The 12,952-nt window shown below is 48.5% G+C and overlaps 1 protein-coding gene across 1 annotated transcript in view; it reads right to left on the bottom strand.

Annotated features, from left to right (window-relative positions):
* The window catches only part of LOC134803416 (spectrin beta chain, non-erythrocytic 2), a 170,653-nt gene that overhangs the window by 27,523 nt on the left and 130,178 nt on the right, over window positions 1-12,952 (bottom strand). Inside the window, exons 68-76 of the mRNA XM_063776235.1 lie at window positions 10,643-10,770; window positions 10,138-10,277; window positions 6,047-6,195; window positions 4,949-5,157; window positions 2,693-2,854; window positions 2,344-2,492; window positions 1,973-2,159; window positions 1,434-1,569; window positions 125-286 (exon numbers count right to left, since the gene is read on the bottom strand). Coding sequence (XP_063632305.1) covers window positions 125-286; window positions 1,434-1,569; window positions 1,973-2,159; window positions 2,344-2,492; window positions 2,693-2,854; window positions 4,949-5,157; window positions 6,047-6,195; window positions 10,138-10,277; window positions 10,643-10,770 — 1,422 coding nt within the window. The remainder of the gene's footprint in view (window positions 1-124; window positions 287-1,433; window positions 1,570-1,972; window positions 2,160-2,343; window positions 2,493-2,692; window positions 2,855-4,948; window positions 5,158-6,046; window positions 6,196-10,137; window positions 10,278-10,642; window positions 10,771-12,952) is intronic.

The raw sequence follows: 12,952 nt of genomic DNA, 5'->3' as shown, positions 1-12,952 counted from the left end.
GGAGCTCGGCGATGCGCTCCACCTCGCGCTGGCGCTGCCGCTGCGCGCGCTCCGCGGCCTGCGCGGCCGCCGTGCTAGCGCGCGCGGCCTGCTCCGACTCCTGCTGCTGTTTGTATGTAAGTACCTGTGTTTCTAATATGGGAGCGGTGTCCCTCCTCCGGAGCTCGGCGATGCGCTCCACCTCGCGCTGGCGCTGCCGCTGCGCGCGCTCCGCGGCCTGCGCGGCCGCCGTGCTAGCGCGCGCGGCCTGCTCCGACTCCTGCTGCTGTTTGAAGGCTTGCTCCACCTACGAATAAAAAATAGTACATTACTGCAGAGGCCGTGAAGTAAGGGATTGCAGGACGAGATTGCGGATAAAGTGAGTCTTGCAATCCCTGTTCCGGCCAAGGATTGTATAGTGCTATTCTCAAACAATGTAAGAAAATATTATAATTAAAATAACTACTAAGTAATCAAGTAAATAAGTTTGTTTGCTTTTTTCCGGTAGCATATTACGCACAGCTAAGTTGGCTTCCTCTCTTAAATTAGGCGGAGTACAGTCCATAATTTCCCTACCGCTCTCGTCAATTGATGTCATTTTTATTTTTGGTGATATAACAATCGGAACGAACGAGAATAAATAAAAATGTTTAAATTGTCGCCTTTTTTTGAAAAAGTTATTCGAGCACCATGTTTAACCGCTTATAAATAAGTACCATAGATTTTGTGTTTTTTTTTTATGTCGCAAGTATGCTTACAGAGAGAGTGGTGGTTGACTGTAATATTTTCTTTGTCAGTCTAATCTTAGTGAGCAAATTTAAAAAGTTGGAGCAGCGGACAATAATGTACGTTTCATACTAACTCCCTACGTTACTTCTTGGCCTAGGTCAAGATCGGAACCAATACAAGTGTATCGACAATATTAAAAGGGATTACAAAATTTGTCATCAGGGGTCATCCATTAATTACGTCACACGTTAAGGGGGAGGGAGGGGGTCAAGAAAATGTGACATATTGTGACATGGGGGAGGGGGGAGACACAAACTTTGTGACGTCACTTTAACTTCATCAGTAACCGAAATTTTTTTTTTTAATTATTTTATTCGCTGTACATTTAAATAACAAGTTTTTAAAACGATAATCGTTTTTATTCTTTTAATTTTCTTTCCTAAGCAGTTTTGGGTTATAAAATTACTAATATTTATATCGTCAAAAATATTTTGATAAAATATTAATAATACTTAGGTACTTACTTAATTCGATTTGGCGATTTCGTAGAAAAAATGTGACGTCACACTAGGGGGGAGGGGTTTGCCAAATGTGACCAAATGTGACAAGGGGGGGGGAGGGGTCAAAAAACCTAGAAATTCGTGTGACGTAATTAATGGATGACCCCTCAGGCCAATAAATGGATGACCCCTTACGAAGTATCGAACTCCAGTTTAGGTACTTACGAGCGTGATCCTAGTGAGTGCCTGGGCGCGGTCCTGCTGCGAGTGTATGGCCTGCTCGAGCTCCGCGTGCCGCGCCAGCAGCGCCTCCACCTGCGCCACGCTCTCGCCCACCTTGCCGTCGCGGACCAGGGGAACCCTGAACATAACAAACAATACTAGATTGTTAACCAAGGGATGAAGGGCACTCATTTCTGTCGAGGTAGTTTGGCGCTCGAACGCAGTGAGAGCGCCAATAGTCCGAGGCTAAAATGATGCCTTTCAGTGAGTTAAACACTCTACTTTTCATTTCGAATACGAGGACAGTAAAATGCATGTGTTTTTTTTTTCAGAGAAAAAGGAACTGGCCACACAGCAGCTGTGTGTAATATTACACGAAACATTTCGAGCTACTTTTGACCCTTTCCTAACTCAAGACCTATCAGCTTCTCTGGTAACTATGTATAGGGCATCTAGATGTTGGTGTTGAAAGGTCTCTTGCTGCCCAGGCCGGCTCGACCTGAGCTCGGCGAGCTCGCAACGTAGCATAACGCATAACTCACTTGTTAGTGATCCAGTTGTCTAGCGCGTCAGCGTCTCTCCTGAACACCAAGGCATCCAAATGCTGATGGTAGATAGTGTCCCTCGCCGCCCAGGCCGCGTCGAGCTGCGCGCGGCGAGCTCGCAACGCCGCCATGCGCTCGGCGACGTCGGCGGACATGAAGTGGCCCTCGCGGACTAGTTTTTCGCCTGTCAAACATAACCAACGTTAATTCTATTGTCAGGGGTGCGAAACTCCTGACTTCGGCCACTAATATTGTTAGTTAACGAACTGTCAAATCGTATGGGTTGCCATGACAACACACTAATAATATTAGACTAATATCTTTCGAGAAATGGGCCCCAGTATGACCAGTATTACAGAAGCGCATACCGTCGGCATAGAGGGCGTTGAAGGCGTCGTCCTTGGCTTGCACCTCGTCTCCCAGCTCGCGGTGCCGCGCCAGCAGCCGCTCGGCGCCGGGCACGTCGTGCGCCAGCTCCGGCGCAGTCACTGCTGCGATCATCTCGTTGGTCCATGCTCTGAATTAAAAATGGAAGTATAAAAAAACAAGTTTATTATGTACGTTAGTTTGGGTTGTGCAAAACAAAAATGTCCAGGTGCTGGTACTGCTGAAAGTCTGCAGCTGTCCAGACTGCTCCAGCTGTTTCTGGCGTCTGGCCGCGCGCGAGGACAGCGCCTCCAGGGCTTCGTGGACATCTCCTAGTGTGTCAATACTTACAGCAGGTCCTGGTACTGCTGGAAGTAGGCCTGCAGCTGTCCAGACAGCTCCAGCTGTTGTTGGCAGCTGGCCGCGCGGGAGGTTAGGGCTTCCAGCGCTTCGGAGACATCTTCTAGTTTGGATGTCACGTGCTCGCGGGCGTCGGGGAACGCTTCACCCAATCTATAAGAGATAAAAAAAGTTAAAAAAGGCGTCACACAGGAGATGTAGTTTTGTTATTGAAACATTTGGCATTTTGCCGAGCATTCCTTGAGGAGGTGTTCACACAAGAAAAGGAGACTGATATGCCACCGTTGTAACTCTATTTTATAAAAGTACAAGTATGACATTTAGCTTACATATAATCTCCCCGATCAACAGAGGGCTTAAGGGGCCCACTGATTAACAATCCGCCGGACGGTATCGGCCTGTCAGTTAGAACAAAATTTTGACAGTTCCGAACAACTGATAGGCCGATACCGTCCGGCGGACTGTTAATCAGTGGGCCCCTTTACCACGAACTACTTCATTCGTTAGTATATTTGCCTAGCTGGAGCGATAGGAGTGATTCGCGTGAGGTGCTCAAGTATGATGAGGCATGATATGTTCTTCTTCTTCTTGCTCAGCGAGTATGCGCCCACTGTTGGGCATACACCTCTCCAAATCTCCTCCAAGCAGCCCGATTTGCTGCTTCTCTCCTCCAGAGTGGGCGTGCAATCTTTTTAATATCATCCTCCCATCTTGTTGGAGGTCTGTGATCTGGTCTTTCTGAACGAGGCCTCCACGCTAGGACACGCTTGCTCCATCTCTTATCATCTCTGCGACATATGTGCCCGGCCCAGGCCCATTTCAGAGTAGCAATCCGATATGTTATTGTGTACTAACCTCTCAGCCTCCTGCGTGAGTCTCTCGTGCTGCTCCTTGATGGCAGCCAGGTCATCCTCGAGCGCAGTGAGCCGCCTCCGCTGCGCCCTGAGCGCCTGCAGGCTGCGGCCGGTGTCGGCGCGCAGCGCGGGCTCCTTCTCCGAGATCCAGGTCACCGTCTCGTCGTGTACTAACCTCTCGGCCTCCTGCGTGAGTCTCTCGTGCTGCTCCTTGATGGCAGCCAGGTCATCCTCGAGCGCAGTGAGCCGCCTCCGCTGCGCCCTGAGCGCCTGCAGGCTGCGGCCGGTGTCGGCGCGCAGCGCGGGCTCCTTCTCCGAGATCCAGGTCACCGTCTCGTCGTGTACTAACCTCTCGGCCTCCTGCGTGAGTCTCTCGTGCTGCTCCTTGATGGCAGCCAGGTCATCCTCGAGCGCAGTGAGCCGCCTCCGCTGCGCCCTGAGCGCCTGCAGGCTGCGGCCGGTGTCGGCGCGCAGCGCGGGCTCCTTCTCCGAGATCCAGGCCACCGTCTCGTCGTGTACTAACCTCTCGGCCTCCTGCGTGAGTCTCTCGTGCTGCTCCTTGATGGCAGCCAGGTCATCCTCGAGCGCAGTGAGCCGCCTCCGCTGCGCCCTGAGCGCCTGCAGGCTGCGGCCGGTGTCGGCGCGCAGCGCGGGCTCCTTCTCCGAGATCCAGGTCACCGTCTCGTCGTGTACTAACCTCTCGGCCTCCTGCGTGAGTCTCTCGTGCTGCTCCTTGATGGCAGCCAGGTCATCCTCGAGCGCAGTGAGCCGCCTCCGCTGCGCCCTGAGCGCCTGCAGGCTGCGGCCGGTGTCGGCGCGCAGCGCGGGCTCCTTCTCCGAGATCCAGGCCACCGTCTCGTCGTGTACTAACCTCTCGGCCTCCTGCGTGAGTCTCTCGTGCTGCTCCTTGATGGCAGCCAGGTCATCCTCGAGCGCAGTGAGCCGCCTCCGCTGCGCCCTGAGCGCCTGCAGGCTGCGGCCGGTGTCGGCGCGCAGCGCGGGCTCCTTCTCCGAGATCCAGGCCACCGTCTCGTCGTGTACTAACCTCTCGGCCTCCTGCGTGAGTCTCTCGTGCTGCTCCTTGATGGCAGCCAGGTCATCCTCGAGCGCAGTGAGCCGCCTCCGCTGCGCCCTGAGCGCCTGCAGGCTGCGGCCGGTGTCGGCGCGCAGCGCGGGCTCCTTCTCCGAGATCCAGGCCACCGTCTCGTCGTGTACTAACCTCTCGGCCTCCTGCGTGAGTCTCTCGTGCTGCTCCTTGATGGCAGCCAGGTCATCCTCGAGCGCAGTGAGCCGCCTCCGCTGCGCCCTGAGCGCCTGCAGGCTGCGGCCGGTGTCGGCGCGCAGCGCGGGCTCCTTCTCCGAGATCCAGGCCACCGTCTCGTCGTGTACTAACCTCTCGGCCTCCTGCGTGAGTCTCTCGTGCTGCTCCTTGATGGCAGCCAGGTCATCCTCGAGCGCAGTGAGCCGCCTCCGCTGCGCCCTGAGCGCCTGCAGGCTGCGGCCGGTGTCGGCGCGCAGCGCGGGCTCCTTCTCTGTGATCCAGGCCACCGTCTCGTCCGCCGCGCGGTCGAACTCGTGCACGCGCCGTGCGCCTGCTAGCGCCTGGGGGTGGGGGGGCAGACAAGTGAGACAGATACTACCAGGAGTGACGGAGAACTATGCAAGTTTTTGGCATAAAAAAAAATTTAGTACAAGCTTCAGTCGCTGACTGTACTTTTCTTTCCACAGGCAACTAATACTCATCGAGACAATTCTAACAACCCCAAAAACAGTGAGTGTTGTTTTATCACAGAGTTCCTATGGCCACCTCCTGTCTCCATCATCAGATCGGCTCGATGGTACCATAATATTCTATTGTCACCAGACTTACATATGTATGCAATTTCAGCTTCATTGGAAGTCGAGAAGTGGGTCAAATTTAACTTGCAAGATTTGACCCGTACAAACATATAGACCGCGGGCCAGGAGCAAATATCGTCAGTCATCGCCTCCCGCTTGATACTTTGCCAGATGATAGTTTAGATGATAATAAAGGTCACAATATATAAATAAATAAATAAATAAATATTAGGGGACATCTTACACAGATCAACCTAGCCCCAAACTAAGCAAAGCTTGTACTATGGGTGCTAAGCGACGATATACATACTTATATAGATAAATACATACTTATATACATAGAAAACAGCCATGACTCAGGAACAAATATTAGTGTTCATCACACAAATAAATGCCCTTACTGGGATTCGAACCCAGGACCATCGGCTTCGCAGGCAGGGTCACTATCCACTAGGCCAGACCGGTCGTCAAAATATAAAATGGCAAAAAATAAAAGAAACGCTCATTATGCGATAACAATTCAATTATATCATTTTTCACAGCAGTAAGTTGAAACTTATAAAAGGACCCGGAAATATAAACACACACACACACACACACACACACACACACACAAAAACAACACACACAACAAGCCAACAACAAGTATTACCTCTTGTCTAGCCAGCGCCAGTTCCCTGAGGTCTTCCCACAGTCCCTTGATATCGTCGACTCGCGTGCGGACTCTGTCGGCCTCCGGCGTGTTCTCCTCCAGCAGGGCCGCGCCGGCCTCGCACACGGCCTCGATGCGGCCCTCGTTCGCTGCAACGCACATTTTTTGTATGGTAATTTTATGTTGTATTATTTTGTGTTGGGGTCACCTGTATGTAAGCCCGCAAGAGTTGTCCGCATGAGCATAGACAGATTGTCAAAATAAATTATGTAGCCACTGTAAAGGACTATGCGTCAAAATTGCCCCAAAACCAACAGAGTTGAGAGTTAGGTCATTAGATAGGTAAACCTAGGCAATAGAGTCCTCCGCCGGGCGAGCGCGGCAAATCATTCAGTGTGCTCGCCCGGCGGTGCGCGAACAATCTGCCCTGCAGCAATTCATTTACTTCATCATCATCATCATCATCATCATATCAGCCAGAGGACGTCCACTGCTGGACATAGGCCTCCCCCAAAGAGTGCCACAATGACCGGTCTGGCGCCTCCCGCATCCAGCGGACTCCCGCGACCTTTACCAGGTCGTCAGTCCACCTTGTGGGGGGTCTACCCACGTTGCGCCTTCCGGTACGTGGTCGCCACTCGAGAACCTTTCCGCCCCAACGGCCATCGGTTCTACGGGCAATGTGCCCCGCCCACTGCCACTTAAGTTTAGCGATTCGGAGGGCTATATCGGTTACTTTGGTTCTGCTGCGGATGGCCTCATTTCTGATGCGATCACGCAGAGAGACTCCCAGCATAGCCCTCTCCATTGCCCTTTGGGTGACTTTGAGCCTTCTTATGAGGCACACAGTAAGCGGCCACGTTTCAGTTCCATATGTCATCACTGGCAACACACACTGGTCGAAGACTTTCGTCTTGAGACACTGCGGAATATTGGACAAAAAGATGTGCCGTAGCTTCCCAAACGCTACCCAACCGAGTCGGATTCGTCGATTAACCTCTTTCTCGAAGTTGGACCTACCTAACTGGACAGTTTTTCCTAGGTATATATAATCGTCTACAACTTCAAGTGTAAAGTCTCCGATTGTAACAGGAGTTGGTTCTACACGGGCATTTGACATGATCTTCGTCTTGTCCATGTTCATCCTCAGACCAACTCGCTCGGAAGCTTTACTGAGGTCATCGAGCATCATACTTAAATCCTCCGTAGTCTCAGCCAAGATTACTATATCGTCCGCAAACCGAAGGTGAGTGATGTACTCGCCGTTTATGTTGATGCCAAGCCTTCTCCAGTCCAAAGTCTTGAAAACATCCTCCAATGCAGCGGTAAACAGTTTAGGAGAAATAACATCCCCTTGCCTGACTCCCCGCTGCAACGGAATAGGTTTCGAGTTCCGGTCCTGGATTCGGACTGACATAGTGGCGTTCTCGTACAAACACTTCAGCACTTCGATATAGCGGTAATCCACTTGGCACCTTTGGAGAGATTGTAGTACAGCCCAGGTTCGAAAACTTTCTCGTAGTCCACAAACGCTAAGCAGAGAGGCAGGTTATACTCCTCAGTCTTCTGTATTACCTGACGGAGCGTATGGATGTGGTCTACGGTACTAAAGCCTCTTCGGAAACCGGCTTGCTCAGGAGGCTGGAAGTCATCTAGCCTGCGTGCGAGACGGTTCGTAATGACTCTTGGAAACAGTTTATAGACATGGCTCAGAAGTGAGATGGGTCGGTAGTTCTTGAGTAGGGCATTGTCACCCTTTTTGAAGAACAACACCACCACACATCTGTTCCATGCCTTAGGCGTTCTCTCTTCGAGTAAGACGGAGTCGAACAACTTCTGAAGGGCCATAAGGACCGGTTTACCACCCGCCTTCAGAAGTTCGGCTGTGATTCCGTCTTCACCGGTTGCCTTGTTGTTTTTGAGCTGTTTGAGAGCCATTCTAATCTCGTACAGGCTGATGTCCGGGATGTCTTCAGTTTGGACACCTCACGAAAATTCTTATATACTCTTGCTCGAAAGGGTTCAGAAAAGGTATTTACGTCACTTATACAAAAAACAATTTACTTATTATCCATACATGTACCCGACGCGTTTTCTGCTAGGCATGCTAGGGTACGAATCACTAGAAATCAGACGACACCTAGCAGTAGCGAAGCTCGCCCTAGGCGTCATCCATAATAGGGTGGATTGTGTAGAGCTGGTGTGTGAGGTAGTAAGACTGTATGCACCTGATGCGCGCGGGCGACTGCGCAGCGCGCGGCTGCTGGCAGCGCCGCCCGCGCGCAGCGGCCTGCTGCGCCAAGCGCCGCTACACACCGCACTCACGCTGCTCAACTCTGTGCTTAATATGGCACCACACATTGATGTGTTCGCATCCAAGTGGTCACAGCTTGTAAAAGAATGTAAACGAATATTTGAATCGCTGTATTAATTAAGTAGTATAGTGTAGTGAATTTAAAAATTAGGTTAAGTAATGTTGGTTAGTATTTAAGATTGTAATGTATTGGCGAACGCTGTAATTACAATTTTTTTGAATAATAAACAATAAACAATAATAAACAATAATGTCGGGTCAGTCTAGCTCTAGAGTCTTCCGCCAGACCAACTTTGGGACTTTTAGTCGATGTGTATAGCTGTCCATAAAAGCTCTCTATCTCACCCAGGAGCTCGGGTCTGGATGAAACGATTCTACCATCCTCAGTTTTTAATTTGGCGAGCTGGCTTTGCCCAATAGACAGATCTCGTGCGAAAACTTTAGAGCCCTTATTCCGCTCGATGGCCTCTTCAATACGACTTGTATTGAATTGGCGCAGATCACGGGTAAGGGACTTAGAGATCCGTCTATTGAGCCGCCGATATAAAGTCGCATCTTCTGTAGATTGTAGAACCATTCTTCTCCTTTCCTCCAAGAGTCCCCGAGTAGAGTCAGAAAGCCTTTTGGTTCTGTTTGTCCGCTGGGCCTTAAAGAACTTAGACCCCGTGCTATGGACAGCTTCCACAAAGCCGTCGTTGAATTCGTCCACATCGCCGCCTAGGCAATCGAAACGGTTTTGGAGTTCCAGCTGGAAGCTCTCGGGGTTTTGGATTTGGACTGCTGCTGGACGGAGCGTAGACCTCATCAGTCGAGAGCGCTCTAACTTAACAGATATATTCAATGTGCCTCTCACCAGACGGTGATCACTTCCGGTTTTGACCATATTGATCACAGAGACATCATTGAATATATGCTTCTTTGTCGACATGATGAAGTCAATCTCGTTTTTAGTTGCACCGTCGGGACTCATCCAGGTCCACTTTCTGTGCTCGCGTTTTCTTTACTTTCGTTTCATTTACTTACTTGGACTCTATTGCCTAGGTAATAAGGGTGACGACATTTTGACTAAAATACCAATTTCTCAGTTCTGCAATGGAATTCCGCTTGGTGCCCATAGAACAAAATGAAGTACATAGAATACCTATCTAATGACCTTACTTTCATTTCTATTGGCGTTGGGTCCAGGCTCCATGCAAAGTTGCCCATGGTCCTTTACTGCCTTCTTTCGACAGAAGATAATACTGTTAGAACGCCATTTGACTTTGATCCTTACTCTTTCACTGATATGTGTAAACTTATTAAATATTAATATTAACGCCATCTACCCGACTATAAATAGGCCAAAGGTATGGTGCAATCTTTTCGAGCGATGGCGCCATAACCTTCAGCCTACTCTCGAGTAGATGGCGTTAATATTAATACTCGTATTTAACAAGCTAACACATATCAGTGAAAGAATAATGATGAAAGTCAAATGGCGTTCTAACAATTTAATCGTCTATCGTAAGATGGCAGAAAATGTACTGTAGCTACATAATGAGGGTTTCCGCGATCGAGATTTTCACTAGATGGCAGCACCGTGAGACGAGAGGTCTTTTTGACAGCTGCTGTCAAAATGTACCAATAAAAAAAAAACATTGTTGGTGGATTATAAAAAAACTCGATCGCGGAAACCCTCATTTACCATGACAGTAACTCTCTATTTCAAATTCTCTTTGTCGACACCAAATCGACCGGTGAATGGACGGTGTGTGTGTGTGTGTGTGTGTGTAGTTACCGTGCAGCTGCGCCAGGAAGTTGTCGAAGGCCTGCTGCAGGGTGTCGACGTGCTCCACGTCCAGGCCGTAGTCCTCGCTGGCGGCGGCGCCCATCTGTTCGCTGATCCACTCCTGCGCCTCGGAGCATTCTTGCACGAACCTGACATACAATTTAAATGGTTATTCCCTAATAAATAAACACACACATAAGGGGTCGTGCAGAAATCATGTGATCATAATCATATTTGGCCTATTTTTGCCAGGCCCACGCGCTCCAAAATTTCGTAAAATAGACTCGCTATTTTGAAGTGTGCAGTGAAGATTTATGTTTAACGAAACCGAGAAAAGGTATCTACTCATGTGGTAGGTATTTTTTCTTAGTTTCGTTCACTGTAGAAAAATACATGTGAGGTCTCCTTAAACCTCCCCTCCCCCAACGTGATCTGTCGTGCTTTTTTCGTGACCCCCACCCACCCTCTCGAACCTCGCGTGATTTGTGCACAAGCCCGGGAACTGGGTACTTACTTGAAGTATTTGAGGCTCTGCTCAAGCCTCTGCTGCCGCTTGGCGGACAGGAGTTTCATCTCCTCGTACAGTTCTTTGAGGGACTCCGCCTGTTTAGATATTTCTGCCGCATCCTCGGGGTCGCGATCCTGTAACAGTGCCAAAATACGATTATTTTTCGCTGTGCGTAATAGTGGCTAACCATTTGGTCATCAGAAGCCTCTATTAGGAGCCCCGACGAAACTTTATACAGAGTGTTCCTTAAACCAACGCCAAGACTAAAAGGGCTTATAGAATAGCTGATGGGCTACAAGAGCAAAGGACCATGGGCAACTTTGTATGGAGCCTGGACCCAACGCCAACAGAAATGAGAGTAAGGTCGTTAGATAGGTATTTCTATATAGTTCATTTCTTTCTATGGGCACCAATAGGAATTCCATAGCAGAACTGAGATATTGGTATTTTAGCCAAAATGTCGTCACCCTTATTACCTAGGCAATAGAGTCCAAGTAAGTAAATTAATTGCTGCAGGGTAGATGTTCGCGCAACGCCGGGCGAGCACACCGAATGATTTGCCGCGCTCGCCCGGCGGTGGACTCTATTGCCTAGGTAATAAGGGTGACAACATTTTGACTAATATACCAAATTCTCAGTTCTACAATGGAATCCGCTTGGTGCCCATAGAACGAAATGAAGTACAGAAAAATACCTATCTAATGACCTAACTCTCAACTTTGTCGGTTTTGGGGCAATTTTGACGCATAGTCCTTTACCCTTCATGAAAATCTTCGAAGGCCGTCAGCTCTCTCTGTGGCGTTTATAATCTAGTCCTTAACGCTAGAGCTCAATATTCAACCTGATATGTTGTCCTGGTATCTTTTACAAAACAATAGGGCTCTCAGAAGGTATTCCTAAGTCCCGTGCGTCCTCCTTAAGTTCATGTTACGAGTATATATAAAAATATACAAAAACTAGCTTTTGCCCGCGACTTCGTCTGCGTGGAATTAGTGACAGCGGCTAAAGTAGGCATAGCGCCTGGATAATGCTAATAGCAATCATTCAATTTGAGCATTGCCTTCTTCAATTATTAGGCAATTGATATGATATGATATGATTTATTTATCTCACAATATACAATGTCACTTAAAATTACACAGTATGGTAAATTTTTAGGAATTTATATTGTGACTAGGCGGGCCCGCGGCTCCGCTCGCGTAAATGAAATAAAGAGTTTGTCTTATGTTTCGTTAATTACCGACATTATTATGTACCTATTCAACTCTGCCAGGGTTCATAACTCTGTGATAGGGACTTCTTATTTGTAACCGTTATTTGGATAAATTAATTCGCAAATTTTTTAAAATTATTATTAATTTTTATAAGCCCAGTCCAGTCAGCAAAAATGTTCATTAGATTAATTTCCGCCTTAAGACGAATTCGGACGACCACCGCCCATATATCGCCTTTTCATACAAACGTAGGTAGTCCCCATTTTCCTTTCTGGACATAACAATACTTACTACGGTGACGCAACGATCCAAAAAGAGTCCTGGGCTCCGATACCAGATCACGCCATGTTTCTCGGTCTTGCGATAGCTCTCGCCAGTCGCTATGGCCGAGGTTGAGCAGGTCTTGAGCAACGACGTCGTTTCTGCGGTACCTAGGACGTCCAATCGGGTGTCTCCCATTTCGTTGTCCCAAGTAAGCTCTCTTCACGGCAAGATCCTCTCCCATTCTCTCTGTGTGCTCCGAGCCACTGAAGCTAAGCCGCTTTGGTCTCTCCAATACCCAAATATATCTGAACACATCCTTATTTCTATGGCAACAAAGTTATATTACGATATATTTGGCTACTTTAGCCTGATCTATTTCATACTGACTGTACATTGGCTTCATGAATGTGTAGTTGCCATTAGATATATATCGTAGCCACCAAGGTCGCTCAAAAATATCTGAACATGCACTTTAAAGTTAAATTATAATTTACATTGTTCAGACTTCAGATATTTGTGAATACCTCATCCACTCCGATATATCTGATGGTGACTTTCAGCAAGAAGAAAAATCTTACCTGGTCGAGTCGTATCGTATTACGCGAGAAAACAGTTTCCAAATTGATTAAGTATACCTATCTCTAAAGTCATCCCTTGAACTGATGGACTTCATATTAAATATTAACGTATCCACTTTGTATTTCTGGCCTATCTCGGCAGCCCGTTCCCCGGACGAATGGCAATGTTTGCCGAAGTCGAATTTCTTTTTGACTTGATGACTGTGAATTCAAATTGACTCCGAATAATATAACTCAAAATAAATTTAAAACAACAAAAT

The sequence above is a fragment of the Cydia splendana genome, chromosome 26 (genome assembly GCF_910591565.1).
Source record: "Cydia splendana chromosome 26, ilCydSple1.2, whole genome shotgun sequence".
Lineage (NCBI taxonomy): Eukaryota > Metazoa > Arthropoda > Insecta > Lepidoptera > Tortricidae > Cydia > Cydia splendana.
The sequence above is the reverse complement of the archived record's forward strand: the minus strand, read 5'-3'. Positions and strand labels throughout refer to the sequence as shown.